At 45.5% G+C, this 26,859-nt stretch overlaps 2 protein-coding genes across 8 annotated transcripts in view; both read left to right on the plus strand.

Moving 5' to 3' along the window:
- KLHL3 (kelch like family member 3) overlaps nt 1–26,859 on the plus strand; it is a 109,477-nt gene that overhangs the window by 53,500 nt on the left and 29,118 nt on the right. For 4 of the 7 annotated variants that reach the window (XM_085236407.1, XM_085236404.1, XM_085236406.1 and 1 more), the window contains 2 exons: nt 15,096–15,160; nt 24,644–24,760. In XM_085236407.1, the coding sequence (XP_085092533.1) occupies nt 15,150–15,160; nt 24,644–24,760 (128 nt within the window). In that variant the 5' untranslated portion in view covers nt 15,096–15,149. Of the gene's footprint in view, nt 1–15,095; nt 15,161–18,034; nt 18,307–24,643; nt 24,761–26,859 lie in introns of those variants that run through there. The other 3 variants (XM_085236409.1, XM_085236408.1, XM_085236403.1) reach the window with 3 other exon arrangements.
- Nucleotides 6,203–7,953, plus strand: HNRNPA0 (heterogeneous nuclear ribonucleoprotein A0). The gene has a single exon (XM_010719184.2). The coding sequence runs from the start codon at nt 6,516–6,518 to the stop codon at nt 7,437–7,439; it is 924 nt and encodes a 307-aa protein (XP_010717486.2). The 5' UTR covers nt 6,203–6,515; the 3' UTR covers nt 7,440–7,953.

Genomic DNA, 26,859 nt, shown 5'->3' on the forward strand with positions numbered 1-26,859 from the left:
CGTCAGAGGTGCATACACTGGGCACTGGGCCCAAGGTGTATTGTTTTCATCCAAATGCTGTAGTGTCTATTTGCAAACAAGGTTAATGGATAGCAGAATTGTATTTGCTTTATATAAATGATCATGATATTTCTAAATTGCTCAATAAAAATGACGTGAAAATAGTCTTTATCAGTCGACATCGGTAGCTAACTGGAAGGCAGGATTGCAGGTAGTGAGTGTAAATTGAGTGAGTGTGTAACTTGAAAACAAAATACTGGAAATGCACTGTGGTTAAGATGTGACTGGATTGGTAAAGACACAGTCAGGTGTAAATTTGGTTTCTCTGCTACTGGGTTTTCAGTGCTTCAAGAATCTGGTAGGATTTTCAGTGTGACTTTCAGGGTTTTATTGGGGTTTTCAATAACAGTTTGCCAAACAAACAAATGAACAGAAAAACCTCTAAAATAATAGTGTACTGAGTCTCGTTATATTGAATGTGAGTCATTACACTGATAACCACCTATGAGAATTATTCCAATTACATAGTATTATTGGAGTAATAATTCCAATTAGAACATCTTTGCCAAGTTGCTGGTTATACTGTAGCTAGAGGCATGATCTCGGGTAAATGTTCCTGTGGTAGTTTTAAACTAGGTAGCATTTAACCCTTATAGGCACAGAACACGGGGCATGTCATCTGAACCTGCCAGCCCATAGCTCAGCAGGGGCTCATGTGTATGCAGTGTAGTCTCATCTTGGTTAGAGTGAAGGCATTGCGATTGCTATGGCATACAGACCACGAGGAGAGTGAAAGATTAGAATCCATAATAAATATTTCCACCTTTGAGTTTGTAATAACATCCATGGTGTCAGTAACAGCCTGTTGCTGAGGAGTTCTGTAGTATGAGTTTGGCTAAGAGCTGCTTCAGTGACCTGTAATAACTCTGAAAGATGTGGAATATTTCTTGCTAATAAGCATTAGTCTTTGTAGCAGACTAATGTAGCAGACTTTGTAGCAGGGGCACAGAGAAATAAATGGGAACTCTTCCTCTCTTGTGTTAGTGGCAGATGTGCCGGTTCTTGTTACAAAGAGTAAGACACTATGCTATGATGGAGGAAAAACCCAGTCCTTTCATGGTTTCCTACTTCATGGAGATATCAAACCCTCCTCAGCAAATAGGTTATGATTTGACCAAAAAAGCAACATCTGATAATCAACCAAGAGTGCACTGTAAACTTTTCTCCAAAGCCCATGCAGATAAGGAAGGATTGCTGTGTATCTGTCAGTTGAGACACTGATCCTTAATACAAGTTGTAGTTGTTTTTTCCTAATTGGAGAAAAATTGTCACAAAAATTCACTCACACGTCTATATGGCATTTAGGTTTCACTCCCTTTTATTGCATAATTCTAAAGAATAGCTTAGCAAAATCCCTGATAGCTTGTTCTGGTCCTTACCTCTCAATTAGGTCATTCCTAGAATGAAAAGTCAACCATTTTAAAATCTACTTTATCTTTAAATGAGTTACTTATAGCATGTTCATTTTAAAAATTGTATCATGCCATGAACTTTCATCTCATTTCTGGACCTTCTTCAGTTGGCATACAGCTGAGATGGAGGCTGATGCACTCTCTGGCTGATAGGTTGGCATCTTTATTGTTTGGGTCAGCCAAGTCACTTTTCTCTTTTCTTACTGAAAAAGAGATAAGACATATGAGTAATTGAAATAGGAATGTGATTGCATTAATTTATATTTTATAATAGCTTCCCGTTTCCAAACGCTGATTGAACTCTTTGTAGCTTTTCAGAACTCCTCCAGCTGATGTTTTCCAAGAGTGATCTCTGCCAAAGACAATTATTGGACTGGCACACACATTTGCTTGTTCCCGTTCTACAATCTTTTTATAACAACACTGTGAGCACCAAACCCTGCCGTTCTCATGCCATGAATGTTTTTACTGTCCTAATTATTAATTAAGAACTACTTAAGTAATCAAAAGAAACTTTTTTCATCAGCCTGTTCCTATTTTCCTCCATGTTTTGAGCTGTAACAACAATTTAGATTTTCTGAATTAAAGGTATGAATTCCAGATTGCTATTTTGGGTCTACAAAGCCTTACTTCTTATGCACCTCCTCATTTTAAAATTTCTTTAATAGCATGGATAGATATCTTATGGCTGATTTCAGGCAGGTACATATTGAGTGAGCTTCATAGCATAGCTGCCCCTGCTGTTTTCAAACAAAGCTAAACTTCAGTCATGCAACAGAAAGACAAAAAAAGTAGTCGGTGAAGGTTCTGTGGAGCAAGAAATAGATGTGGCCTAGGAATAGATCAGGGAAAAAAGAAATCTGGGAGATTTTAACTTAAACATGAAGCACACAAAGAAAAGGTTGCAGATTTAGAAGATCTGAACATGACCAAAATTGCGGTTGGCTGCAGGCTTGGTCTTCCTTATGCAAAACTTATAATTCCGGTCTATCATAGTCCAAGATCTAGTGAATAATCTACCCTATACCTCTCAGCATTGCTAGAGACTCTTTGGCACTTGATGTGTTTTTCTGACTTTTCAGACTGTATCTCCCTGATGTATTTTCATCCCATAACTCCAAGTTATGAGCAGCTCTTACATAAACTTTTAGGAAAGAGAAGAAAGGAAATCATCAATTCTGATGGAAGAGTGGAAAGATGAGAGGGGAGAAGAGAAACTGAGCTTCAGACAGGAGAGGAGAGGGCAGTAGTTAAAGGAAAATAGTAATATAATTCCAAAAAAGAGGATCTAATTACCATGATCTGATGACTTTCCCCTTTACCCTTCACAAAGATGAGTTTCTTTCTTTCAGCACAGTTCCCTTACAAAGTGCTCAGGGAAGATTTTGTTCAGGAAGGTGAGCTTTTGATAGTACTTGCTGAATAAACCGTTCTTGTGGGTTATTCTGTAGTTACCTTTTTATCTTGTTTTGCATTAAGTAACTAAAGCAGAGGGGTAAAGTGTTTTATTCCTCACCTGAATTTGCATGGAGCAAAAACTTCTATCCCAAGGAGTGTCCTGTTCAAACCTTAGATACGCAAAAGACTCTTTAGTTTCCTCTCAGTGCATTTTAATCGGTCTTTTTCCATGGAAGCCCCATTGCGACCACTGGTAATTCATGACAGTCTCAGAAGAAAGATCACAGTCTTAATGTTTCTGTAGATTAAGGTACAAAGAGCAGAAGAGGATGAAAGACAAATATCTTGTTTAATTTAAAAAAAAAAAAAAAAAAGCCAAGCAATAGTTTTCTCAAGGAAGGTTGTATCTCTTTTATGAAGTTCTTCACAGTTATAGCTTAATCAAAGGGCCAGAATGGGGAAGTTTCTGTTGCTGTTGTGTGTTTTATCTAAAATTTCTTCCTATGAGCTGCAAAGTTGCAGTGTTCCTGGAGTGCTGAGTTAGTGGGAGAGAAGCTTCTAAAAGTCTTACAGTCTCTCTCTGACTTGAGTAGTCTAAAAGCCCTTGCTGAATGTGTGTAGATCTCCAGGTGATCTGGGAAATTACAGTTGAGTCCTCTTGATTCCAGACTATTTCTGCCTATGCACATTTAGAAGAATTTAGAATGAGATCTGTATATAGCTGGGATATATCATATGATGTTAATATAGTCTTCATAAAGCATAATGTTAGTCAGAACTCACTGCTCCAACAGTCTGCATGAAGGAATCCTGTGGTTTCAAAATAAGTTCTGTCTGCTGGAAGGTGAAACGAGATCTCTATCTAGAGGTCTGCATTACACTCATAAAAACAGGTATAATGAAATTCATAAGATATCCATGGATGTGCTTAAATTGTTTTTAATAAGGAATGAACAACACCTTTTGGTTATGGAAGCCAACAACACTGTTAAAAATGATATTAAAGGCATTGAAACAAAGAGTATGAGTTTTATTACTTACTATTTTATATTAAAGCGATGTTATAACTTGAAAGACTTAGTATTGTTGTATTGTCCATAAAGCTCTTTTCCAAAACTTCAGTATTTCTTTTCAGTCTTAGAAATTTGGACCCATCAAACAGAATCGCAGAAATATATTTCTTTAGTGATGAAAGATTCTACACCAGTTTCATTAGTGGTGTGTTTTTTATCAGCTCTTACCGAGCACACTGTAACGTAGGAAGCTCTGTTCCTGAAAGGTACTCTGCTAATTCCCGTTTTATGATCTCTTAACCAGTGATGCCCTCTTGTGGATCCCAGTAGTGTGCTTATTACTGGAATAACCAATGCCTGATAACAATGAATTTTTTCTTCTTTTTAATATTCTAATAACTAAAATATCAAACTAAACAACTTAAAGGCACAAAGTTCATACGAATGTGTATAGCAAGTGACGTGGTGCACCAATGGAGGAAAGCATGAGTCCTGTGGGAATTGGAGAGGTCTGGTCGGACTAACCAAGGTGACTTGGGAGAACTGGGAGGTATGAAGAGCTCTGTGGTGGCCAGGAGAAGTTGGTGTTTGGCTGCCTAGAAGTCCATGCATTGCCAGAGCCTGGTGGTAAGAGGGTAGGCATACAGATGTGCAGCCCTCTGAGTGCATAGGTAGACTAAAAGGATTTGGGGCAAATACATGAGATATGTGGAATTACATTCATGGTGGCTGGCAGTGGGCAGTGTGCAGGGGCACAGCAGGACAAATGACTGTCTGCAGTATCAGAGGAGGCACTTCTATCTGCAAGAGATGGATCTGTTTATGTTTAAAGGGTTTTCCTACTTTGTTTTCATCGCATCAATCGATTAGACAGAAGTGCAAAAGAAGAGAAAGTGTCTAGGTTATGTCTGAGTTGGGCCAGCTGTTGATTTTGCCTGCTGATTTGTTCACATTTTAAGGCTCTCATCTCTTCCTCCTGCTGAAAGAAGCAGTGACTTCCCTCTGTGCTGTCTTGTTTTCAGGGAGCAAAGCGAGTCATGACAAAAGCTTGTTTCCCTCGTTATCCACTGTGGCCATAATTAGCTCTTTGTAATTTTTCTTCCCTTTCTTTGCTAATTATTAACGGTCTATAAAGTTCTCATGGGTGATTTTTCTACTTAAGGTTTAGCTTGGGAAGGACTACATAGTTTTTACAATAAGAGAGGATGGTACCCATGTGCTTGGATGGTGCGAGGGATGAAACGGCACCACCAGCTTGAGGAAACCAAGAACTGGGATATAAAGCAGGCACTGTATGGGGAACTTCAAGAGGAGGCTTTTGCAAGTTGAACTATTTATTTTGAGGTTCTGATCCTTAGTCTCTGACTCATACTGCAGTGGTCAGAAATATTCTTAACTTGCTGTGGTATTTAGTAGAGCTAATTGCACAGAAAACAATGCCCTAGAGAATGATCTTGGAAAGAGTTAGTGGAATTCTCATCATAGATGAGGATAGGTAGATCTGCTCCTCAGGACCTAGGACTGAAAAAGCTGAGAAATAGAAAACAGGGATTGGAGTAACAGTGATACGTAGGGTTTGCATGCCACTGAGCAGCTCCTAACACCTTTCTAGAGCGAAGATGTAGGAGCGAGGAGGCACTGATAAGGCTGGAAAGAGGGAATGAGGATGGAAACGAGAGGAGAAAGGAAGAAGCTGCTTTAGAGATGGGATGGCTGTGAGCGCGCTGTTAAGAACGGACACAAACGAGGGGAGACAGCCAGGGAGCGACTCGAAGCGCGCGGATGGGAGCCGGACGCCACAAGCTTTTCCCTCGGCGCCCGCTCAGCCTGCAGCCCCTCAGAGCGCTGAGGTGGGGGCGGCCCGGCGCGCGCCCCGCAGCCTCCCAACGGTCACGGCGTTTCAAACGCTCCCGCGCGGGCCGATCCCTCCGCCCGCTGCTCCCGCCCGCGGGGGGCGGGGCCGCCGGGGAGAAAGCGCGCGCCGGGCGAGAGGAGCCCATTGGCTCCCGTCCGCAGGGTTGGCGCAGCGCGGGCCGGCCCCTCCTCCTCCCCTCTCTCGGCGCGCGAAGAGGGTGCTCGGCACCGGAGGCCGTCACCGAGCCGCTCCGTTGGCTGCCGGCCGCGTCCGTCACCGCCGAGCTCCGGTCTCTTCGCCGCCGCGCGGCGGAGGTCGCTCCTTCTGATTGGTCATCTCGCCCGTCGATCGCGCCCGAGTCTCCGCCCCCGCAGATGAGTCGCGGGCGGTTCCAACTGCGCGTCCCTATTGGTCGCGCGGGCGCGGGGGGCGTGCGCGGGGGGCGGGGCTCCCGGCGCCCCCTTTGTGTGGGCACCAGTAGCCGGCCGAGCTCCCGAGCAGCAGCCGCCGCCATTTTGTGCGCGTCCGTGTTTTCCCCCACCCCCGCTCCCCTCTCCGCGGCGGCCGGGACGCCCCGCGCCTCGTGCCGGGCAGGCGAGGCGAAATCAAGGCCTCGGGCCGGGCCTCGGGAGCCACCGGGGGCCGCGAAGCCGCGCCGTTCGCAGCGAGAGAGGGGAGAAAAGAAGCGGCAGAACGGAAAAGGGGGGGAACGAGGATTCGGCGCTGCCCCCCGACGGGAGGAGGAGTCTCGGCGCCAGGCCCGGGCGCGGCACCGGCATGGAGAACTCGCAGCTCTGCAAGCTGTTCATCGGCGGCCTCAACGTGCAGACCACGGAGGCCGGGCTGCGGGAGCACTTCGCGGCCTACGGCACGCTGACCGACTGCGTGGTGGTGCTCAACCCGCAGACCAAGCGCTCCCGCTGCTTCGGCTTCGTCACGTACTCGGCGGTGGAGGAGGCGGACGCCGCCATGGCCGCCTCTCCTCACGCCGTGGACGGGAACTCGGTGGAGCTGAAGCGCGCCGTGTCCCGCGAGGACTCGGCCAAACCCGGCGCCCACGCGAAAGTGAAGAAGCTGTTCGTGGGCGGCCTGAAAGGGGACGTGGGCGAAGGGGACCTGGTGCAGCACTTCAGCCAGTTCGGCCCGGTGGAGAAGGCCGAAATCATCGCCGACAAGCAGAGCGGCAAGAAGCGCGGCTTCGGCTTCGTCTACTTCCAGAACCACGACGCGGCCGACAAAGCGGCCGTGGTGAAGTTCCACCCGATCCAGGGCCACCGCGTGGAGGTGAAGAAGGCCGTGCCCAAGGAGGACATCCAGGCGGGCGGGGGCGGCTCCGCGCGGCCCTCGCGGGGCGGCCGGGGAGGAGGACGGGGTCGGGGCGGCGGCGGCTCCGGTAACCGGGACCACAACGGGCTGTCCAAGGGCGGCGGCGGCTACAACAGCTACGGCGGCTACGGCGGAGGGGGCGGCGGCGGCTACGGCGGCTACGGCGGCGGCTCGTACGGCGGCGGCGGAGGAGGCGGCGACTACGGCAACGGGTACGGCGGGTTCGGCAGCTACAGCCAGCACCAGTCCTCGTACGGCCCCATGAAGAGCGGCGGAGGAGGGGGCGGAGGGGGCGGCGGCTGGGGGGGCCGCAGTAACAGTGGACCGTACAGAGGAGGTTACGGCGGGGGAGGGTACGGGGGCGGCTCGTTCTGAGCCGGAACGCCCGAACCCGTTGGGCCGGGGCGGCTTCTCGACGGTTTCTCCCTCGCCCGCCGGAGGGCGGCTCCTTTTAAATGCCTCCCCGCTGCGGGAGCAGCTCCTAAATGCCCCCTGGGGGCCGCCTCTGCCGCCCGTGCCGCTTCTTTCTCTCTGAAGACGGACCGGGCCCCACACACACATACTTTGTGTTACAGTCATTGATGGACTCTATTTTTTTATTATTACTTGGACCTCGGTCGTTTTTATACTAGCAACGAAAAATGTCTTGTTTTAATTTGCTTTTTTTGGGGGGTACGGGGTGGGAAGCATCTTGCCGATCTGGAGTAACAACCGGGGAGGGCTGTGGGGAATTCCTTTGTTGTAAGGACTCGATACCTGGCTACTACGTTTTTTTCTACAAAGCCTACTCGGATCCCACGACTGAAGTTAACGTTTCTGTAAAGGAGGAAAAAAAAAAAGTCGTTTTTACGTTTTTTTTATTTTTTAAATAAATCATTGTGTTCATTGATCTTTACATGTCTAATTTTTTTTTTCCTAGGATCCATTCCGTACGGTTTAAGGTTTTTCTCGGTTTTAAGTGTTGCTCTGCTTTTAAATCTCTGTGTACTTAGAGTCAGTATTTTGTTGCCAGTAAAGGTCCTGACTGACTTTTTTGCTCCCCCCGCTGGATTTATTGGTTTCCAAACATTCGGCGGAGAAATTGTTGAAGTATCAGCCCGTGGATATGGTCTATCTTTAAATACTCGTTTTCACTTTGCAGTTTGTGTGCATCCACCATCTTGTACCAGGCGCTTTGACGTGCTGATATGGTTGGTTTTTTTCTATAGGACTTTTCCATCAGCGTATGTACCATGTTTTGAAGAAATAGTTTGTGTCAAGCATGTGCTTCATTCATATAAAATGTTCCGAATTTCCGATTGCTTAGTTTCAAGTCCTCTTATTGGTTTGTCTCTGTACGGTTCCTTCCAGGAAAGGGTTAGCATTTATCCCCTTATTAAATGCACACTGTTCTCATAGTTAACGGACTTCTCACTGAACTATTGTCCTACATTAAAGTTCCCCGAGGTCTCTGGCAGCTCCACCTACAGGAGGATGGCAGCCTGCAGCACGAGGAACGCTTTGCTAATGCTTGTACCAGACCTGAAAGTTAATTGATGCCATTAGATGACTGGTGTAGAGCAAAATGCAACCTGCATGTGAATAAAGATGGGCTCTGTGAGTATTGACTGGGGAAAAAAAGCAAAAAGATTGCAATACTTGTCTCAGCACATTTTTTTTTTTTTTCATAATTGCAATTGCCCATAATATTTGAAAGAGTGATAATCTGTTTGGGCAAAGTGCTCTGAAAAATGAGCCAGCTAAGTGTACCGGTAACCTAGGTGCCAGTTGTAAAGCAAAAATATTTGTGTAGTCTGCTTGATTAACAAATGTATATTTGTAGCCCTTTCACGCAATAGAATTAAAGTTTGTTGTTTATTAAAAAGCATAATGTTTTAGGGGAAAACTGCCTTCCTGCATAGAAATATAGAATAGCAACGTTTATGGGTTTATGGATATCAAATAAAGAATTGAATTCCTTATATGCTTGAGTGAGAGTATGTATGATATGGGACATGGATTTATAAGTACAAAGTTATTTTGACTTCAGGTTTCTGAGCACTTAATCTTTAATGGTGATGCTGTGCAGGTCTGTGTCTTAGAAGCTGGTCTTGATTTGCTCCAGGTGTGCAAGATAGGTGTGTAAATCCTTGTGCCACTGGGCTGGAAGATGAAAATTCAAGGTATTGTCAGTCTTGAATGTCAGCCTAACCTGACTCTGATTTTTAGTTGCAACATCTTTCTCATTGCTATCAGAAATAACAGTGTCAGCTAAATTCATTACCTGCTTAAGCATAAGTGAATAGGGCAACTTGTTGGTATCGTTGGGATTTAAATGAAGAGCAGAGTTTCCTCTTGGTTGTGATACTTGTGGTTCTTCAACAGTGAAACTGGTTCTCCGTGGCTTAGGTTCTAAGTGATTTGCTATTTGCATTTATATTGTGGGGTTTCTTAATCTTAGAAGTTCATTAGGCTCAGTATTGCTGTTGAAAGCGTGTGACACTTGAGAGAGGTATTTGTGAAAAGCTGCGGTTGGTGAAGTACCAGCTCATCAGGACAGCTTCAGGTGGTTGGTTGTATTTCAGTTCACAGAGCTGGATGGTTCTTTGTTTTCTTATTTTGCAGTCTAAAACCACGCTGGACTGTCATCCATGCCTCCCTAGGAGCCCAGCTTTCCTTTTAGCAAGCAAATTGAAGTGCTGTGTTCTGTGTCTTCTGTGAGTCCGGAGGTGTGAGCTGGGCTCTGAGGATGGACTGCCTTATTAGCCTTCTTTGGGGACCAGCTGGTTTTGAAAGAAGCAGTTAAATTCACTTCTGTGATGTGCTTTGTTATGTGGTTGGAGGGATGGAGATTTGCTCATCAGGTGTAGCTTTGTGGTATTTTTCATGTTATGTGTCATAAAAGAACCTGTTGGTAGTAGGAAAAAAATATATATATTTGTAAAGTTACTGCTTTGTAAAATCTGGCAGCTTTGACAAGCAATAGCTTGACTTTGAGAATTGTGCTGAAGCATGCTGTTTGACTATCTGTGTAACGTTCCTGATGTCTTAGCACAAAAAGCAGATCCCAGACATAGTACCTATGCTAGGGAGTATTGCTACCCAACTTGTATCTCTAAAGCGTGTCACCTGTGTTAACTTCCAAAGGCATCCCATAGGATGTTCTGTGGTGAGCATGTCGAGGAGCTGGGCCTTGCCCTGCTCTTACCTCATCTCAAGGCAGTGAGAACTTCGTTGTGACAGTGCTGGAACATTGCAGGGGCTCATGTAAGCAATGGTTTAATAAGGAGCAGCAGTACTGGAGTGTACCATGGAATGTAGACAGACGTACAGATCTGTGTTGGATAGCATTAAAGAAACGACTTAAAAGATATATATTCAAAAAGATTTTGTGTACTTTCCCTAGTAAATGGAAGACATCTGTTGGTAGATTTTTGATTATGTATTTAATATTTAGTAAATATGTGCCCTCTAGATGTGCTGCTCTGCACAGAGATAACTAAGATAACTAACTGCATAGAAAACTAAGACAAAATGAAGGTATGTAGCTGGCATGCAAAAAAGCTTTAGACTGTTAAGTCTCTCTGGAGTGCTTTTAGGGAACTAGAGGTCAAGTTACCTTCAGCTTGCTGTTCCTTAGTTTGCAGTTTAGTTCAGGAGTGCGGGTGTCTGAAATCAACTTCCTTCATTCCTGAACTAAAAGGCTGCAGAGGATTGCTGGTTCCGCCTGTGACAAACAGCATGAGGGCAGTGTGCTAACTGTTGAAGCTGAATAAAGTGCAGTAGTTTTCTTAAAACTTGGATGTTCTTTTTAAAATCTGGATGAGCAAAAAGCTCCAAAACAGAGCTCTGCAGGGCTGCAGTACCACACCATGGCTGTGCTGTGATGTGCATGCAGTTTTCAGTACTATATTCATTCTGCTCCAAAGTACCATCTGTTCTTGATCCTGCATCTGGGATGACCTGTGAATTTTATATGACTAATAAAATCGGCCTAGCATATGCTTTGTTAAAATGAATGATCACTGCTTTAAAAAGAAACACGTTGAACACCTGTATAGGTAATGAACTGCCACTTGCACAGATCAATAGAGGTACATCTCTCTGTTCTTAACACTAGCTGATGGAAAGGTAGTTTGGAATTGAAGCAACTGCTTTGATCTCCATAGGTCTCCGTAGGTCACTGACTGTGGTACAGCTGTGATTGTTTGAAAAAACTGCCCTGCCTTTCAGGTTTGCATAGAAGACTTCAGCGGTCAATGTTTGCTCTCCAGAGCTGAATCTTTCAGGTCTGTGTGGTGTCCTTAGGTAGCTGCGGTGCTGTAGGCACTGGGCTCCCAGTTCTGTGTACTGGGCTGTCTGGGGCCAGGAGGAGCTGGGAGATGCAGTTGAACTGTACGGATGCTTTGTGCATGTGTCACCTTAAAAATGGATGGAGCTGGAAGTACTGACTGGTTAAAAATGTGATTTAAAGTTCTTAAATGCTTTATGGTGTTTTTTTTCTTTTCCTCACGAAGTTGAATCCCCTCTGTAAAACCAACTTTACTTTCATGTAACATTTAAAGTGCATAGTGTAGGTTGGAGCACAGGTTTGCTCTCCTGCCTTGCTAGCTGATACTGTTGTCGCAATATAATGGCATTCCTATCCGTACTGAAGAGGTCTGAGCAGTGTCCAGGACCCCAACCTCCCATTCAAGTCTGAAAATAGAGCGGATTCTTTTTCTCTGTGTATCTCAGAACATCCTTTCTAAAATGCAAAAGTTTGGTTTGAATCGCTAATCTCAACAACAAACCCTAAACCAAAGGAAATCCAATCCCTTAAGGACAGAGTTGTGGTATGGTTTTGTGAGAACAGCATTTTTCTGAAGTCTGGGAGACAATTGGTTTTCTAATAGAAAGCAAATTTCTGAGTGTGCTAGGAAGGATTGCTTGTCCTGAGGTAGCCATTATGGATTAGAGTTTATCACATAATCAGCAACTTGTAGCACATCTGTGGGATGCGCGTTTTATTGTGGACCTCTGCTTCCTAAGCTGTCACACACAAGGAGGCACTTCTTGTATGTCTGTCTTTTGGAGTATGGCTGTGTGTGAGTGTCTGTAGCGTACACACACACAGCATGGATGAAGGTTAGTGGATGGAAAGTGAATGACCTCAGCTAGAGATGCAGTTTCCAGAACAAACAGTGTTTTTGATCTTTTAAAACTTAACAGCTTCTGACACCTGATGTATGCATCTCCTGAGGATGACTTTTCTGCTTGTTGTTATTATATTTCATTACACGAATAAAACAATTGCACCTCTATTTCCACTTCACAACTCAAAAACATCAGCAGGAGCTCTGGGCCAGCACTGCTCGCTGCTCCTGAGCTGTTTTTTTAGGTCTCCTGGTGAAATATTACTACTTTTATTATTTCTGGTGCATGTGTGTATACAGTGATGTACAGAACCTCTACTGCTTACCTTTAGTGAGTATTTATTTCTAGTGCAGTGTAAGTGCTACTACTGCCTGGTGTAGGGTTATGTCTTACAACAAAATGAATGGGCTTTTTGCTGTGTGTCCTTACTGAGGTGTTTTCTATGATTTGCTCACGTACACGCTTTTAAAGGAGCTGATGGCATCGGGTGCTTTCCTCCTTGATGTTCCCTTGACAAATCCCCATCTCTGCTCCCAGAACTCTTTGATTTCTGCAGTATGGAAAGGGGAGGAAATACGTATTCATTTTTAACTGAGACCTCTGTATGGTTCTAAGAGTGCTTTAATCATATCTATATTCCCCTTAGAAACATCTCATCCATCTCGTGGGATGATGTGGAAGAAGTGCAGCAGGAATGCTGTAACGAAGCACTAGTTTGATACAGGACAGACATTCTTCAGATTCTTTTATTTTCCTAAGTTCTTTCTACTGCATAGACTGAGCCCAATTCAAAAAATACACTTTGGGTATATGTTAAAGAAGGAGAAAAAAAAAAAAGAGAGAAATCAAGGTCTCTGTTCAATCTTTGCCTAAACTAAGCTAAGTGTTGCAAACATTTTCCTGAGTGTTCCCTCAGCACAGCTGATCTTAGCAACCAAGAGAAAAGTTGTGCTGAAAGTCTGTTAAGTGCTGTTGGCTACTGCTATTACAGAGCACATCGAGTTCGAACATTGCCTAGTCTCAGATTATCAGCTATCCAACTAACCAAAGCTCCTTAACTTTGAAAACGAGATGCCAAGCTCTGTCAGACTAATAATGCCATCTGTCTGCAGCATCTGGATATTAACCCTCTTAGTCTGAGACATACAGTTTCATCCCTGAGTGCTTTCACAATGGAAAACACACTTCTTGTAAGAAGAGCTCTTCTTTAAAATTCAAACCATGGTATGTTCACCATAGATAACTTTGATACGTGCTGCATTAATTAAACTTCAGATATTTCGTGTGCAATGCAAGTAAGGAGTCAACACCAATTTAGAAAGCTAGCTGTGGCCAGATGCATGTTTGCTTACTACCATCAGTGTATCACTGATTAATACTGCAGGAAAAATTTCTTAGCAGCAGAATAAGCTAATGCATCTGAACACATTTCTGTAGTTAAAATGTTGGCAATTGCATGGTATATGTTAACTAGCTTATGTCTCTCAAAGTCCTTGTATGTGCTGGAAATGCACTCTTGAAAGGGATGGTGTGCAAAGACCCGAAAATAGCTAGTTGCTCTGTAAGCCAGTCAACATAAAAGACATAATATTTTAGTCACTTGTGTAACTTTGGCTGGTTTCTGCTCTTTTAGAACTGGCTGCTTCTGCTGTGTAAGAAATTTAGCTTCCCACAAAGCCCTGGAGGGAGTAAGCAGGTTTGGAAGGAGAAAAACCAGGAAAAACAATTTCCAGTATGGAGTTAGATTAGAGCAAAGCCAGATAAAATGCACAAGTAGAGTTTGGGGCTGAAGATTTGGGCTCTTCTTACTTTTTCTTTCTCTGTGGCTCAGTCACCTGGTTTTCTTTACGGCAAGCTAGCCCAGGCTCAGTGGCAAGTCTCCCTCCCCCAGCCATGCACCCCGATGAACAGATGATGACAAGGGCTATGCATGGCCCTGGGAGGAGGCTGTGCTTACCTAGCTGTTGAATGAAAGCACAGCATTCTCAGCTGTGTTTGGAAAGGGTTTACTCCTATTTAATCTTTCAGGTCCCCCCCCCCCTCCTTAAAGAGGATGCTCTCTGGCGTCAGGAGCTGGCTGCTCCCTGGCTGGGTTGCAGACACAAGAGATTTCCGATTGCCCCGTGTAATCATCTAATATCCTGTTAGCAGTCCTTTCAGTTTACTGGGTTATTTTGCTGTGTGATTTCATTTGGACTTGTTTAATTCTGTCCACTGTTGCTGGAATAAAAAAAGCTCGTTTTACCTAAGAGAGCTCCTTTGAGTAGGGATGGCGAGTTCAGGGCTCCTCCCTGTATGGTGGTTGTAGTTACAGTTGCTAATGCCTCTTGCACAGGATATTTTGTAAAGTGCATCCTGCAAGAAAAGTAATGCTAAATTTTCAGTGTTAGAGTATTTTCATAGGTATGTATCCTCCTGAAAAAGAGAGCTCCCCTTGAGCACAAGGGAGGGCTCAAGTTTTCATAGTGAGTGACCTGCAGCAAATCACGATGTGTCTTTTCTTCTGGGCTCACTCATCTGTTATTTTCTTGAATTTAAGAAAAAAATAATTTTTCTGTAAATTTTGGGAGTTGTCAGCGGGAGGTTGTTTCTTCCACTTGCTCAGCACCTGCTAGAATCTGGGCTTCTGCTCAGAGGATTCACATTAGTTTTCAAACCTCTTGTGGTATGAATCAGCACCACTGATGTTTTGGAAGTGTTGGGTTGGGTTTGTGTGCAGCTGATGGCAATGAGACCTCTAGTTTGCTGTGCACTTGAGCTAGCTGAGAGAACTGGGAACCATCATCTTTGGAAGGAAAGTTAAGAAGGAAGAGTTGGCCTAGAGCAGCTCTAGCACTAAAACATGCCCCAAAGTGGCAAGAAGCTGGTGTTCCATGTATCTACCTTCTCTAAGTGTGTGCTTTTTCTTCCCCTCAGGGTCCATGTCTGTTTGGAGAGAGGATGAGAAGATGAAACCCTGAAAAGCACACCATGAATGTTTGGTAAGTGAACAGAAATCTCAGCTTATCCTTTGATGTACAATTCCCATCTGGATATGTTATGGAGATTGAACAGGAAAAAAAAAAGGCAAAATCTCAAGCAGGAGAGTTAAGGACAATCCATTATCTGCCAGGAAGCCATGCTGCATGAGACTGCTTTCTCTGTTCAGGTAAAGCAGTGTGCCTATTGTGCTAAAAGACAGGTGTGATGGGCTGCATTTCTTGGCTTTGCAAAGAACAAAAAGGGAAACTTTTGAACAAAATCTAAGAAGAGAGTGAGGTAATGAGTGTACAAGGAGTGATAATGAACAGACCTTGATTAGCACAGGGAGGTCCTGAATTAGCATGGGCTTGTTTGTGCCAGTCTCTGTGTTACAGCATACAAATATTGATCGAGCCGTATAGCATCTTCATGAAACATGGGGTTTCTTCTTATTACTGAAGGTTGTCATGAAAGAGAAAAGGGATGTATTAAAAAGAGTCACATTAAAATGATCTGTTTGCTTGGACCGTAGCTTAAATTTTTGCTCAAGTTCACACGACTGCCCTGTAGTGAAAACAGGACACTTCAGTTGGATCAGAAATGGGAGGCGAAACCAGGGAAGCATTAAGCAGGAGGACCCGGCAGCATTTTGGCTACCTGAATGCAGGCCTTTACCTTTGTTCAAGTGTCCACAACAGTTATTTTTACAGCTTTCTTCCTGAATCTTATTTTTTCCTTTTGTGTGCTCTATTCTAAACCATAGAATCTGTCTGAAAATCTTCCAGCAAGTCTCTGATACAGACATGAGTTGATAAGAGGCAGGAAGCTTGTGCTGCTGGCGTAGCTGGCTGCGGGTGACATCAATGTTTTATGCTACAGGAAAGAACAGGAGGAGGAGCAGGGAGGCTGTTTTTGCTAACTGTTACTCTTGGGCAGGGTGAGCAATTTGACAACTACTGCTCCAGAAACGACAGCCTGGAGTGAAGGTAGTCAGTTGTTACTATTGCTGGCAACGTTATAATGAAGCTCTTGGAGTAATCTTATAGGAACAGTGATTAAAGATTAAGGAAAAACATATTTCATAAACTGTTATTTTGCTGGCGTGTGGCAGACAGGAGCGTGGAAATGGCACAGCTGCCAGCAGAGGGCTGCAGTGGGAGGCTGGGAGTGGGGACACCTGTGCTGGGAGCAGGACCTGGGGCTGGTGTGCGTGCTCTGCTTCTTGCAAACAGCATCCTTCTGGAAACACTGCTTTGCAGTGACTCTTCCCTCTTAAGCTTTCAGAAAGCTGGTGATTGCAGCTCGAGGCAGGAATCCTTGAAAGCACCTGAAAAAATTCCACACATCACATGTAGTTAATCCCTTTGTAAATTTTTGTTTTAAGATATCATTCTTTGCACTTTAAAACAAGAATCCATCGTAATTATTTTGCAGGGCTGCTATAAGGATAATGTCTGTTTAGTGGAACACACATTTGTCCCATCCCAGTCATGATTGCTCTTTCCAGGTGCTGGGGTTTACCTTCCTCTGGCTGTGTTTGTGCAGTACAGCGGAGCACGGTTGGGTAGCACACATGGGAAGGCATTGCTGCTTTGGTGCAATCTGTGTGCCTAGGTCCCAGAGCTAGCATGCCTGAAGTGTAGATATTATGGTGAAAGCCTAATATTGAATAACTGTGTTAATAAAGATATGCAGGTACTTGGCAGAAATTTCAGGATACGCTCATGCATTTAAACATTTTATGTTTATCGAGAGACTTACATAGAAAATGAAGTCTAGAACTTATTTCAGTTGAATAATTGCTACTACTTTTAGTATATTTTATCCCTGACTTGAAATCACATCTTGTATGTCCAAAATGTGAAGGGACACTTGGGAAATGTTTGAGGATCTAGGTTGTTAGATGGATTGAATGGGATTCTCAAAGGGAAAACGCAGGAATCATTCCTTTTACCTGAGGAGGTGTGTGAGGTGTGGCTTCACAGCCTTGTACTCATGGGAGAACTGCCAAATGGTGTTTAAACAGCAGGGTTCCAGTTCTCCATCCCCATGTGGCACTGATAAAGTCCTTCGGCCTCCGGATGTTCCAAGTTCTCTTATCTGAAGAATGGGAATGAAGATTTCTAACAAGCTTTTTAGCTTCTCCTGCGGAGGGTGCAGTAGAATCTATGAAATCGTTATTGCTGATGCAATTTAAGATATATGGAACTTAAGTTGGTAAGAAGGACGTGATTTGAGGAGAAATTTGAAAAGGTGAGGTGATATTTATGAAAGAGAGGATGGCTTCTTGCAATAGAAATCACTGACACTTCTCTGTACCTCTTTCTGTTGCACAAGAACATTCGGTGTACCCTAAAGTAATGAAGCAAGCAAGCATTTCCTTCTCTTTATATCCATAACCTTGAGGTAGCAGAGTAAGATGCCTGACTTCACCTGGTGGGCTGTGGGTTTGTGAGAGGACTGACTTCTGAGAATAAGTCGTCATCTGGATTATTGACAGCACAGCTGAAACTGGACTGTGCCACTCCGGAGCTGCAGAGCTGCTCTAGTAGTAGGAAGGCAGGCAGGAAGGAGCAGTTCTGAGGGGAGTTCTGTTGTTGTTTGACTTCTGCTGGCGGGCGGCAGAGGAGCGCTGCCACGCCGCTGCTCTCAGTTACAGGAGGAGATCCCAGCTACGAGCAGCTGGTTTCTGTAAGCACTGCGTGCAGCGGGGCGGGAGGCCCTTTCTGACGCGTCTCTGCTCCGACTCGTTCCCGACGACTCGCGAGGCCGCCGGCCCACGGGGCAGCCCCTCCACCTGCTCACAGCCCCGAGCCCGGCGGAGCGGCAGGCCGCCCCCGCCGCCGCCGTTGCCCGGAGACGAGCAGCGAGCTCGCAGTGGGAGGAGGCAGCGAGGAGGAGGAGGAGGCTGAGGGAGGCGGAGGGCGGCGCGGGTTGCGGCGGCGGCAGTCGCTGCGGCGGGGCGCGGCGGGGACGCAACGCTCCGCAGCCGCCCAGAGGAAGCGGCCCCGGGGCGGGGGCGGCCGCTCGCAGCCATGCCGAGCCCGGGGCGCTGAGCCCGCCCCGCTGCCGCACAATGGAGGAGGAGAGGTGGGTGCCGCCGCCGAGCCTTTGTGGCCGTCCGGGCGGCGGGCTCCGGCGGCGGCCCCGGGCCGGCCGAGCCGGGGTACGCGGATGCCCGGGCACGGAGGGGCGGGCCGGGGGTCGGGCGGATCCCGCTGACGGGCGGCAGCGCGGGGTCGGAGCCGCGGGGCTGCGCCGTGCGCCGTGGGAGCCCGGCGGCCGGCTGGGGTCACGTCTGAGCCGTTCTCGCTGCTGGCTGTGCCGCTGGAGGGCTGGGTGGCTTTTGGGAAGCCTTTGGACTCGGCGTACCTGTGTGTACGTGGGAGCCGGCACGCGTGTCGGGCAGGAGCGATGCTGAGCCGTCCTCGCGCCGTTGCTGGGCCGTGTGTATTTTATCTATTTTATCTCCTGCCGGGTGACGGCGTAGCTCCAGGAGCTGCGCACAGAAGTGCCCTCAGAGCCATCCCGGTGCCCGCTGACCGCACGAGGGGCTCAGCTCAGGGCTCCGAGGTGCTGCAGAGCCGTGCGTTGCTCCGCACCTCCCAAGGCTGGGCGCATTTCTCACACCAGAACCGCTGCAAACTACACGCGAAGCCGTTTTTTTTTATTATTATTGTTATTTCTCTTTTAAACAGGATGTGCCGGGTGTCCCTTCTCCAGTCCTGGTTGTGGCTGTGTAGGGAGCGTGGGATGGGGAGGGGGCTTGGCCGGCTGGCAGCGCTCATCTCCAGGGCTTGGCACCAGCTGTGTGTAAATGTGGTACATAGAGAGACTGAAGTGTGGTCAGCCTCGTGCTGTGGGGATTTCCCTCTGTTGAGGAGCAGCTCTGCAGCCTGTCCAAATTGCTCCCCAAGCTCTGAAGGACGGCTTGGTACCCTTACTCAGCCCCATAGCTGCAGTGCTTGGTGTGTTCAGTGGGCAGCACACGGCTCTCACCCAACCTCATCTCCAAATTGTTCTGAAATGGACCTCCCATTCCATGTGAGGGTTTGAATGGTCAGCTGGATATAACGCCTGGATACCGATATCTGGATTTAATTGATTTCCAGTGCCTTGAAATCTTAGACTGTCGTATTAACTATTAGCTTAGTGTTTGAGGGACTGCAGAATGGTCATCTGGGTGCCCCAGGCTGTGCTCCTCCTTGGTGCTACCGTGTTTTACTTCTTCCCATGAGACAGCAATGGTCCTTCTGTGCCTGAGGGCCTCTTGCTGGTGGTTGAGCAGAGAAGAAGTCACCTGGAAAACAGCTGGGAGCTTTGTCTTACCCTCTTGTCCAGACTGTCCAGTTTTAGGGCATGAAGCATTGATTAGCCCTATTGGCATGCTTTTGGAAGTAAAGAATGATTGCCCAAATTGCTGCTTTTATTTCTGGTTTTTGGGAAGGGGAAGGAAGCCCTGAGGAACACATGGGCAGTAGCAATGTGGGCTTTGCCTTCTAACAGGAATTGCTCGGGATGCTCTGTAGGACTGCTCCAAAGCTGTTTTGCCTGCTCAGAATGAGTCCTGGGAGGTTTAAAAAGCTGACCTTGCTTGATGAGTGCCATGGCAGTGAGTGGGCTGGTTATGCTCCCATTTTTGTACTTTTTGCATTTCAACTCAAATATATGTCACGCAGATTAGGTCTTAAATTTTACACACTGTGGCCTTCATGACAGCAGAATTCCCCCTGGTTTTTAATTTTCCATTTTTGTAGCTCATGAGGAACGTGTTATTGGTGCTTGTATCACCTCTGACTCTGGTCCCAAGCCTGCCTGGACTCAAATATCCTGCTAATTCCTACATCTGGGTTGTGCAGCAGTACTGTGTGCCCACATCACTGCACCTGGGCAGAAGCAGCCATGGACAAGGGGGATTTAACCTGAAACATTCACATCTGGCAACAAGTTATCTCAGAATCCTGATTCTCTTTTACTGCGCTGATAAAAGCTTTCATTTGATGGAGGAATTGCATAATGGTGTCTGATCCGGCAAGGAAGTCTGAATCTAGATGTGTAAGATGTGTCTGAGTTTGGAAAGGTAACAAAGACTGGATGGCTTTTGTTAGAGAAGTCTTACAACCCATAATTTTAAATCTCTCTAGAAGTGGTAACCTTTTCATCGAGCTCTTCATAGTATTTGTCTGAAAAATTCCAAGGAAGCAAATAGTATTCTTGTCATAGTTGAGTCATTGTGTGTTGCTTCCATTATTGTCAGTGAAGAGTTTTATTCTCAGTAGTTCCTGAAGTCTGCTTTTCCTCCGAGGTCTCATTTTATATAATTTTTTTTTGGGGAGGGGGTCTCTTGCATGCCTGTCATGTGTTTGTCTAAGTGAACGTCTCCAAGTTTGATGTAGGTGCTGAAGAAATTCAGTTAATAGGATAATATAATAGGATAATAAAAGATCTTTTCCATGATGTGCTGTAACAACAACGTGTTCCTCTGAAATTCCCTCAAAAGCCATCCAGGTATTTGGACTCCTTCAGTCACATTTTTTACCATCTTTCTATACACCTAAAGAAAAAAATGAGGAATTGAGGTCTTATAAATATGTAACTGCAGCGCAACCTTTTCTTACTGCTTGTCTGCCTCAGGGAATGACACTGCTGGCCATCATGCATTTGCTCTGTGATTTTGAGATTCTAAAGGCTTGCTCCAGTTAAACTACTTTTCTTAAAAACATATTAATTTTCAGGTCTTCCTTTATCTTTATGGAGGCATTTTAGCTTTGAAGACCAGTAACTGCTGTTGGGTATCCTTCAGATTTTAAGATCAGAGCTGTGTCACATGTCACACCTGTCAGAAACTTGAAACTGACGTTGCACAGTGATGTTCATAGTGCATCCTGGAGAGAAGGAATTTCACTTTGGAAAATGCGTAGCTAGCTTGTCACTCATCTTTTAAGACTGAAGTGTAGGAGGAGGGCAACTCATGAGCCCTGGGAAAGCCGTGGTGCCAACCTGGGGCTGTGGGATGTGGCAGCACCCAGAGCCCCCCAGCACTCACAGTGAGGACCCAGCAGGTCTCCAAAGCTTGGTGTCCCTGAGAAGGCTGGGTGCTGGAGCTGTCCTTTTCTATTCCAAAGGAAAGCTTGTTTGGAAACTGCTCCTCCTTTAGGGTGAACTTCTGGCTAAAGCCGGCGTTAGGATTGATTTTGGCAGAGGCACGATTTTTGTTCCTGTGGTTTACTAGCTCTCTACATGGCAATAACCTTGCAAGGGGACAGTTTAGCTCTAAGGAAGGCTTTTATTCTTTTGCACAATCTACGAAGACATCTGTAATTACTGCTGGTAACTAAGGCAACCCAATTTTATGAGTGATGCCTGCGTGCGGCGGAGCTGTGGGTTATGGGATGTAAGTGCTCTCCGCAGGCTGGGACGTGGCCCAGCTCGGTTGGAGGAGCTGCTGAGCCCGAGCGAGGCCTGCTGTGCTTGGAGAGGGGAAGTGGCCATAAAGAGCACTCTGAGCTTCACTGGCACAGTGTGGGGCTCTGAAATTGGGGTACGTTTGTTCCATTTGGGGATGACACCGGAAGGCTGTGCAGAGGGATGGCGGCACGGTTGGCACGCTCTGAAAGGAAGGGCTGCATCGCTGGTCTCAGTCCTGCTGTGTCCCTAACGAGGGCATTCATGTGGCCCAGGGAAATTAAATCATTTGTCCATTCACTCGCTGCGTGGCCTCGGGTGGCCCAGGGTGGGACAAATTGCTCCTGGCACCCGGCCTGCTGCATGCTGGATGTCAGCTCCTCGGGCGGCGCGGGGATGGGCAGGACCTGCATGGCCCACTCTGCTCCGAGGGCTTCGTTCTCTCCTTGGCTTTGCTCCCTTACTGAAATAACAGAGTAATTCTGAAGCGTAACAGCTCTCCGTGTAGTGGGAGAAGCAGGGTTACGTAAATGGGCTCTTTGGTCTCTGCAGCTCAGTTTTTTGTGGCAGGTTGTGTTTGCAGGCAGCGTGAGGATCCTTGCATTTTTATGTTAGGAAGGCGTTGGTGTTATCTGTGAGTTTGTGCGTGGGGGTGTGAAATCTTTCTCCTCTGTATTAATGGAGCAAAGTTCTGTGGAAGCTGACTCAGTTTCAAAGATGAGTTAAAGGCAATTGGCCATTAATTTTTTTAAACTTTTTTTTTTTTTTTACATTAGTCATTTGGGAAGAACTTTAAATAGCATGTATTGATTTTACTTATTTATTTAAACGAGCTGCTAGCCAGACAAAATGCAGTACTTTCTTATGGTGAGCTCTTTAGTAAAATATGAAACTCACCCCTTCCAGTAAATCTGAGTACGTTCATTAGGATGCTTTAGAAACAGCTGCTTTTCATGTTTCTTAGGAAGATCTGATCGGTCTTTTTCAAAACGAACAAGGTTTTTGCTTTTAAAATACACAGACCAGTGCGGTGGAGTGGAGGCTCTATGGAGGCGTGTTGTTCTGACCTTTACTTTCATGTTCGATGGAACTTGCTGTGTCCTCTGATCTGCATCTCTTGCCTGCTGGAGAGTTGGAAAATAATGAATTTTTGGATGCTGGCACCGGAGTGCTAACAAATAAATCTCAGTGGTACACTTCTGGATTAAAGAAGCTGTGTGATTTTTGTGTGCATCGCTTGGTTTGGGATCCTGCAGGGTCAATCTCTGACTGTAAGCAGCATCCAGTGGGCACAGGTGTCTGCTCACCTCTTTCAGTTTCGTTTTCCCTTTCTTTATTTGTTTGCTTCTTGTATGTGCTTCTGCTTTGGGGACTGAAAACTTGGAGAAGCCACTTACACATCCCTGCTTGGTGCTGCATGCCACGAGGGAACGCTTGGCTGTTTGAAAAGCAAGGCTGAGATTTTAAAGCTGTGGTCAAACTTCACTCAGCCGAAGGTCTCAACAGAGGATTTTGATCAGTGCAGCACAGAGGTGCAGCTGAATGTGGCCATGTCCCAGTGGTGCTCGGAGGCTCCTTGCTGCAGTGGAGCTGGGTGGGAGCTGAATGCTGTGCGTGCTGTAGGCACATTGCCTTCCTCAGGGACACAAAAGCTGGCTGTGTCATTGCCTGCTGCCAGCCTTGTGAGTGCTGAGTGTTTAACAGGGGGTGCCCTCCCTTCTGGCTTTTCATCTGGCTATACTGGGCTAGTGGGATGAAAACCATGAGAATGTCACGTTTGGTAAGGGGAACACATAGCGGGTTGTAAATAGTTAATAACTGTTCTGTCAGGGAAAAAGTCACTGTGTATGAAGATACATATAACATATGGGCATTAGCAGAGGTCAGTAGACTGTTCTGGGGAATGTCCCTACACTCTTCACTGGCTTTGTACCCTTCTTCAGAGGCCATCTGTGGTACAGCCTGGATGTGCAGCTCTTGGTTTAACCTGCTTCAGCCTGTTCTGTCCTGAAACAAGTGCAATAAGAAAAGCAACAAGGAGAAGGGTATGAAGCCTGTAGCTCATGAGGACTGTCTTTTGGAAGGAAAACTCTGATCAGGTCTCCAGGCTGGTGAGTGGTGGTGATGGGGTTACTTCCAGGGACAGCCATTCACTTGGAGCTGATTTTCAATGAGGATGACCTTGCTCAGCTTGTTTTATTTGCCTTTGCCGGCTGGAAGGTTCGAGGTATGAGCTGTAGATTTAAGTGGAACAGTTATCTCACTCTAAAATGCTGCTTTGTTTTACAGGTGGGAACCTTTAGCTCAGAGTGATTTTGTGCATTTTGGAATCATAGGGGTGGTGATATTGACCTTATGTCAATTCTGTGCAAAGAGCCAACGCTCAGAACAAAGTAATGAGGACACGTATGTGCCTTAGGCACCTGTTGGCCTGGTTAAACACAGCACAGAACTGGGTGCATCTGGTTTTACATTACCTATACAGCCCGTAGTTCTGCTGGGAAAGCTGAGTTCAGTAATTCTTTCTATACGTTTCAGTGGCACTAAATAGACCTATTTCTAGAATGGAAATGGAACATGGCTGCTGCAAAGCTAATGCTTGGAAAATCTGCAGGTAGTTTTAATAGTCCTTTTCTATTTGCCTCTGGAAGGAAATAAGTCATGTATTGTATGCTTTGGTTTTTCAGATGAGATGTGAAAAGGTAAATTTCTCTTTCTCTGTATGGGTGTCAAAGTATATCCATGGAACTCCTGCAAGTCCCAGTGCTGAAGTCTATTCCTATTCAGTCAGGCAATTATGTTCTGGCTTGAATTTCAGCTTACACTGCTTTCCTGGACTGCAGCCTGTAAGACTGGGCTTTGTCCTCGAGTGTTTGGCACTTCTTTTTCTTCCCTGCTGATTGAAATGTGGGTTCTTTGGCTTTCCACATCAGTGCAGAGGTAGCTGCATTTTGTGATGCTGTTGATATGGCAAGCCTGGTTGGACTAACAAATGTGCGAGCAACTCCACGGATTATGCTCTGTGCTGCAGTTTTATGATACCTGGCATTTTTGAAGTGTCACAGAATCAAACCGTACTCTTGTTTTGTTCTTTTCAGCATTAAGCAGAGTTCCCGATCCTCTGAGGCAGGTGAAGATGAAAAGGACCAGCGCACAGTGACAGTCAACCCCTCGCACATGAGAAAGGCATTCAAGGTCATGAATGAATTGCGGAGGTACATTTCTGACTTAATGGCATCCTCTCTGCTTTAGTAGAAAGGTGCTGATTGAAACAGAAAGGCTTCTGGGAGGCTTTAAAATAAATAGAAATCTCTAATGGTTGCATGGAGGGTATTGATAAGCAAGTAGAAAGAGGCAGCTACAGCATAGCTGTTTTGTGGCGGGGTGCTGTGCCTGTTCTCACATTGCCTATCTTCCAGTCAGAAGGAAGCCAGCAGCAGCTCAAGAAGTTATTTGAGCAATACCCTTCATTGTATAGATAATTCATGTAACATTTTCCAATACTTACAGCAAATATAGCTGTAAAGTATGTTCTTAGCTGAGTTAATGGTCTGAAAACCAGTAATAGAACATTACAGACAGAAAGACACCTACACGTAATTACAGACCAGAGATCATGAATGTACTGTTCTTATTCTGTTGAACGAGTGCTGTTGCTCAATCTGGGCTGAGCACTTCAAAGGAGGAAAAAAGCCCCACTGACAACTCAGGTTCTCTGTTTGGAAATTAAAAAATCCCATTGTTAATTAAGAGGGACCACCTTGGTGTCTTTGAAAAATTGTGTGGGCATAGGGAGAATGGAGGAAATGTCAGTGAACCTTAAGAAACTGTGCCACCACGTTGCTGATGTGATGGCAGTAGTTAAATCTGTGCTGTTTTTCAGCTGTCCCCCCCATGAACCAGGCAGAAGTTCAGGGAGTGTTTCTCCAGCAAGTTCATCTGAGTTGTTTGCCATTTCAGCAAAGACTTACAGTCACAAGTTTTGAAAGAAGTCCTGTGAACAAATGTGTCGTACACACGAACGTGTGTGCTCCCTCTCTCCAGATGGCACGATGAAAGCAGATAACACTTTTTACTCTTTCTGTGTGCTCAGAGTACTCCAAAGAGGCTGCGATAGCACCTCTCTTCTGCGGATTTAGTAGTTTCCCAATATCTGTTTTCTCCAGTGCAGAGAAGAGTTAGAAATGTCTCCTTCCACACATGTCTCACAGGGTTCACAGTTGCATAAGGAACAGAAAATAGAAATGTCCTTCCCTTGTAACAATTAAATGAAGCAAAGTGTGTTTTTTTTTTTATATTGGCATCCCTCTAGTCCTCTCTTTGTACTGAAAGCAAAAGATCTGAAAATAGAGGTTTGTGCGGCTATATTCAGAAATCTATTGTGCTCCTATTATTCCTTTGTTAATTGAAGCACAGTGGGAATAGCTGGAGACTGACAGCGTTCTCAGTGCCTGCAGTCAGTTAGGTCTTGTGCAGTGGTGAAGGGATAAAACAGAAAATTGAAAGCTGCCCTTAAGAACTTGTTTGATGTTTTCTTTTTCTGGGTCCTCCTCCTTTTCAGTCCTTCTGCTGTTCTGGAATATACAGTTCTCATGTCTATTACACTGCTCTTGTAATCCATTAAGCTGTCGATAATCAGTGTTAATAGCTACCTCGAATAATTGTGCCTGATGTTAAATGCACGGAGACATCCCAAGCAGAGGGTCTGGAAGAACCTTGCTAAGCCTTTAACCTATTTGCAATATGTCGCTCACTTAGAATTTTTAGCTATCAAATGTAAATTGAATTAACTTTAATGAGTGGTACTTTAAATAACTAGAGTCCAAAGAGGAACTGAATGGGGCACCTTTTACATGAGCTGAAGAAAATGGGGAAGCTTCCATTAAGAGCCGCTTGAAGAACTCCCATTACTGCTCTCATTCCTTCCAAAGGAGGGTGAATGTAGAACAAAGATTGTCACTTAGTTCCTACTTTCCTTCTGTTTTCCACCAGTAACCCTCTATTTCGCAAATCAGTTTGTTTGTTTATTCCAAGATATGGAGGAGGAGGAGGAGACATGCCAAGACCATTAGGAGTTTTGTATGTATTTATTTGATATGTAGTTTCCCAGGAGAAAGCACAGCATTTTGATAAGCATTTCTGATGAGAAGGCTACATCTAGATTTGCAGACACTAAACTTTTTTCAGGCTTAAATTTCAAAAGAATGCCCTTATTTTGCATTTGCATGCTCAAACATCTTAAACCAACTTATTGGGAGGCTGAGCACTTCTCACTGTCTGCATCTCGAAGCCTTGTGCAAACATTAACTAATGA

Source organism: Meleagris gallopavo, chromosome 15 (genome assembly GCF_905368555.1).
Source record: "Meleagris gallopavo chromosome 15, MGAL_WU_HG_1.1, whole genome shotgun sequence".
Classification (NCBI taxonomy): domain Eukaryota; kingdom Metazoa; phylum Chordata; class Aves; order Galliformes; family Phasianidae; genus Meleagris; species Meleagris gallopavo.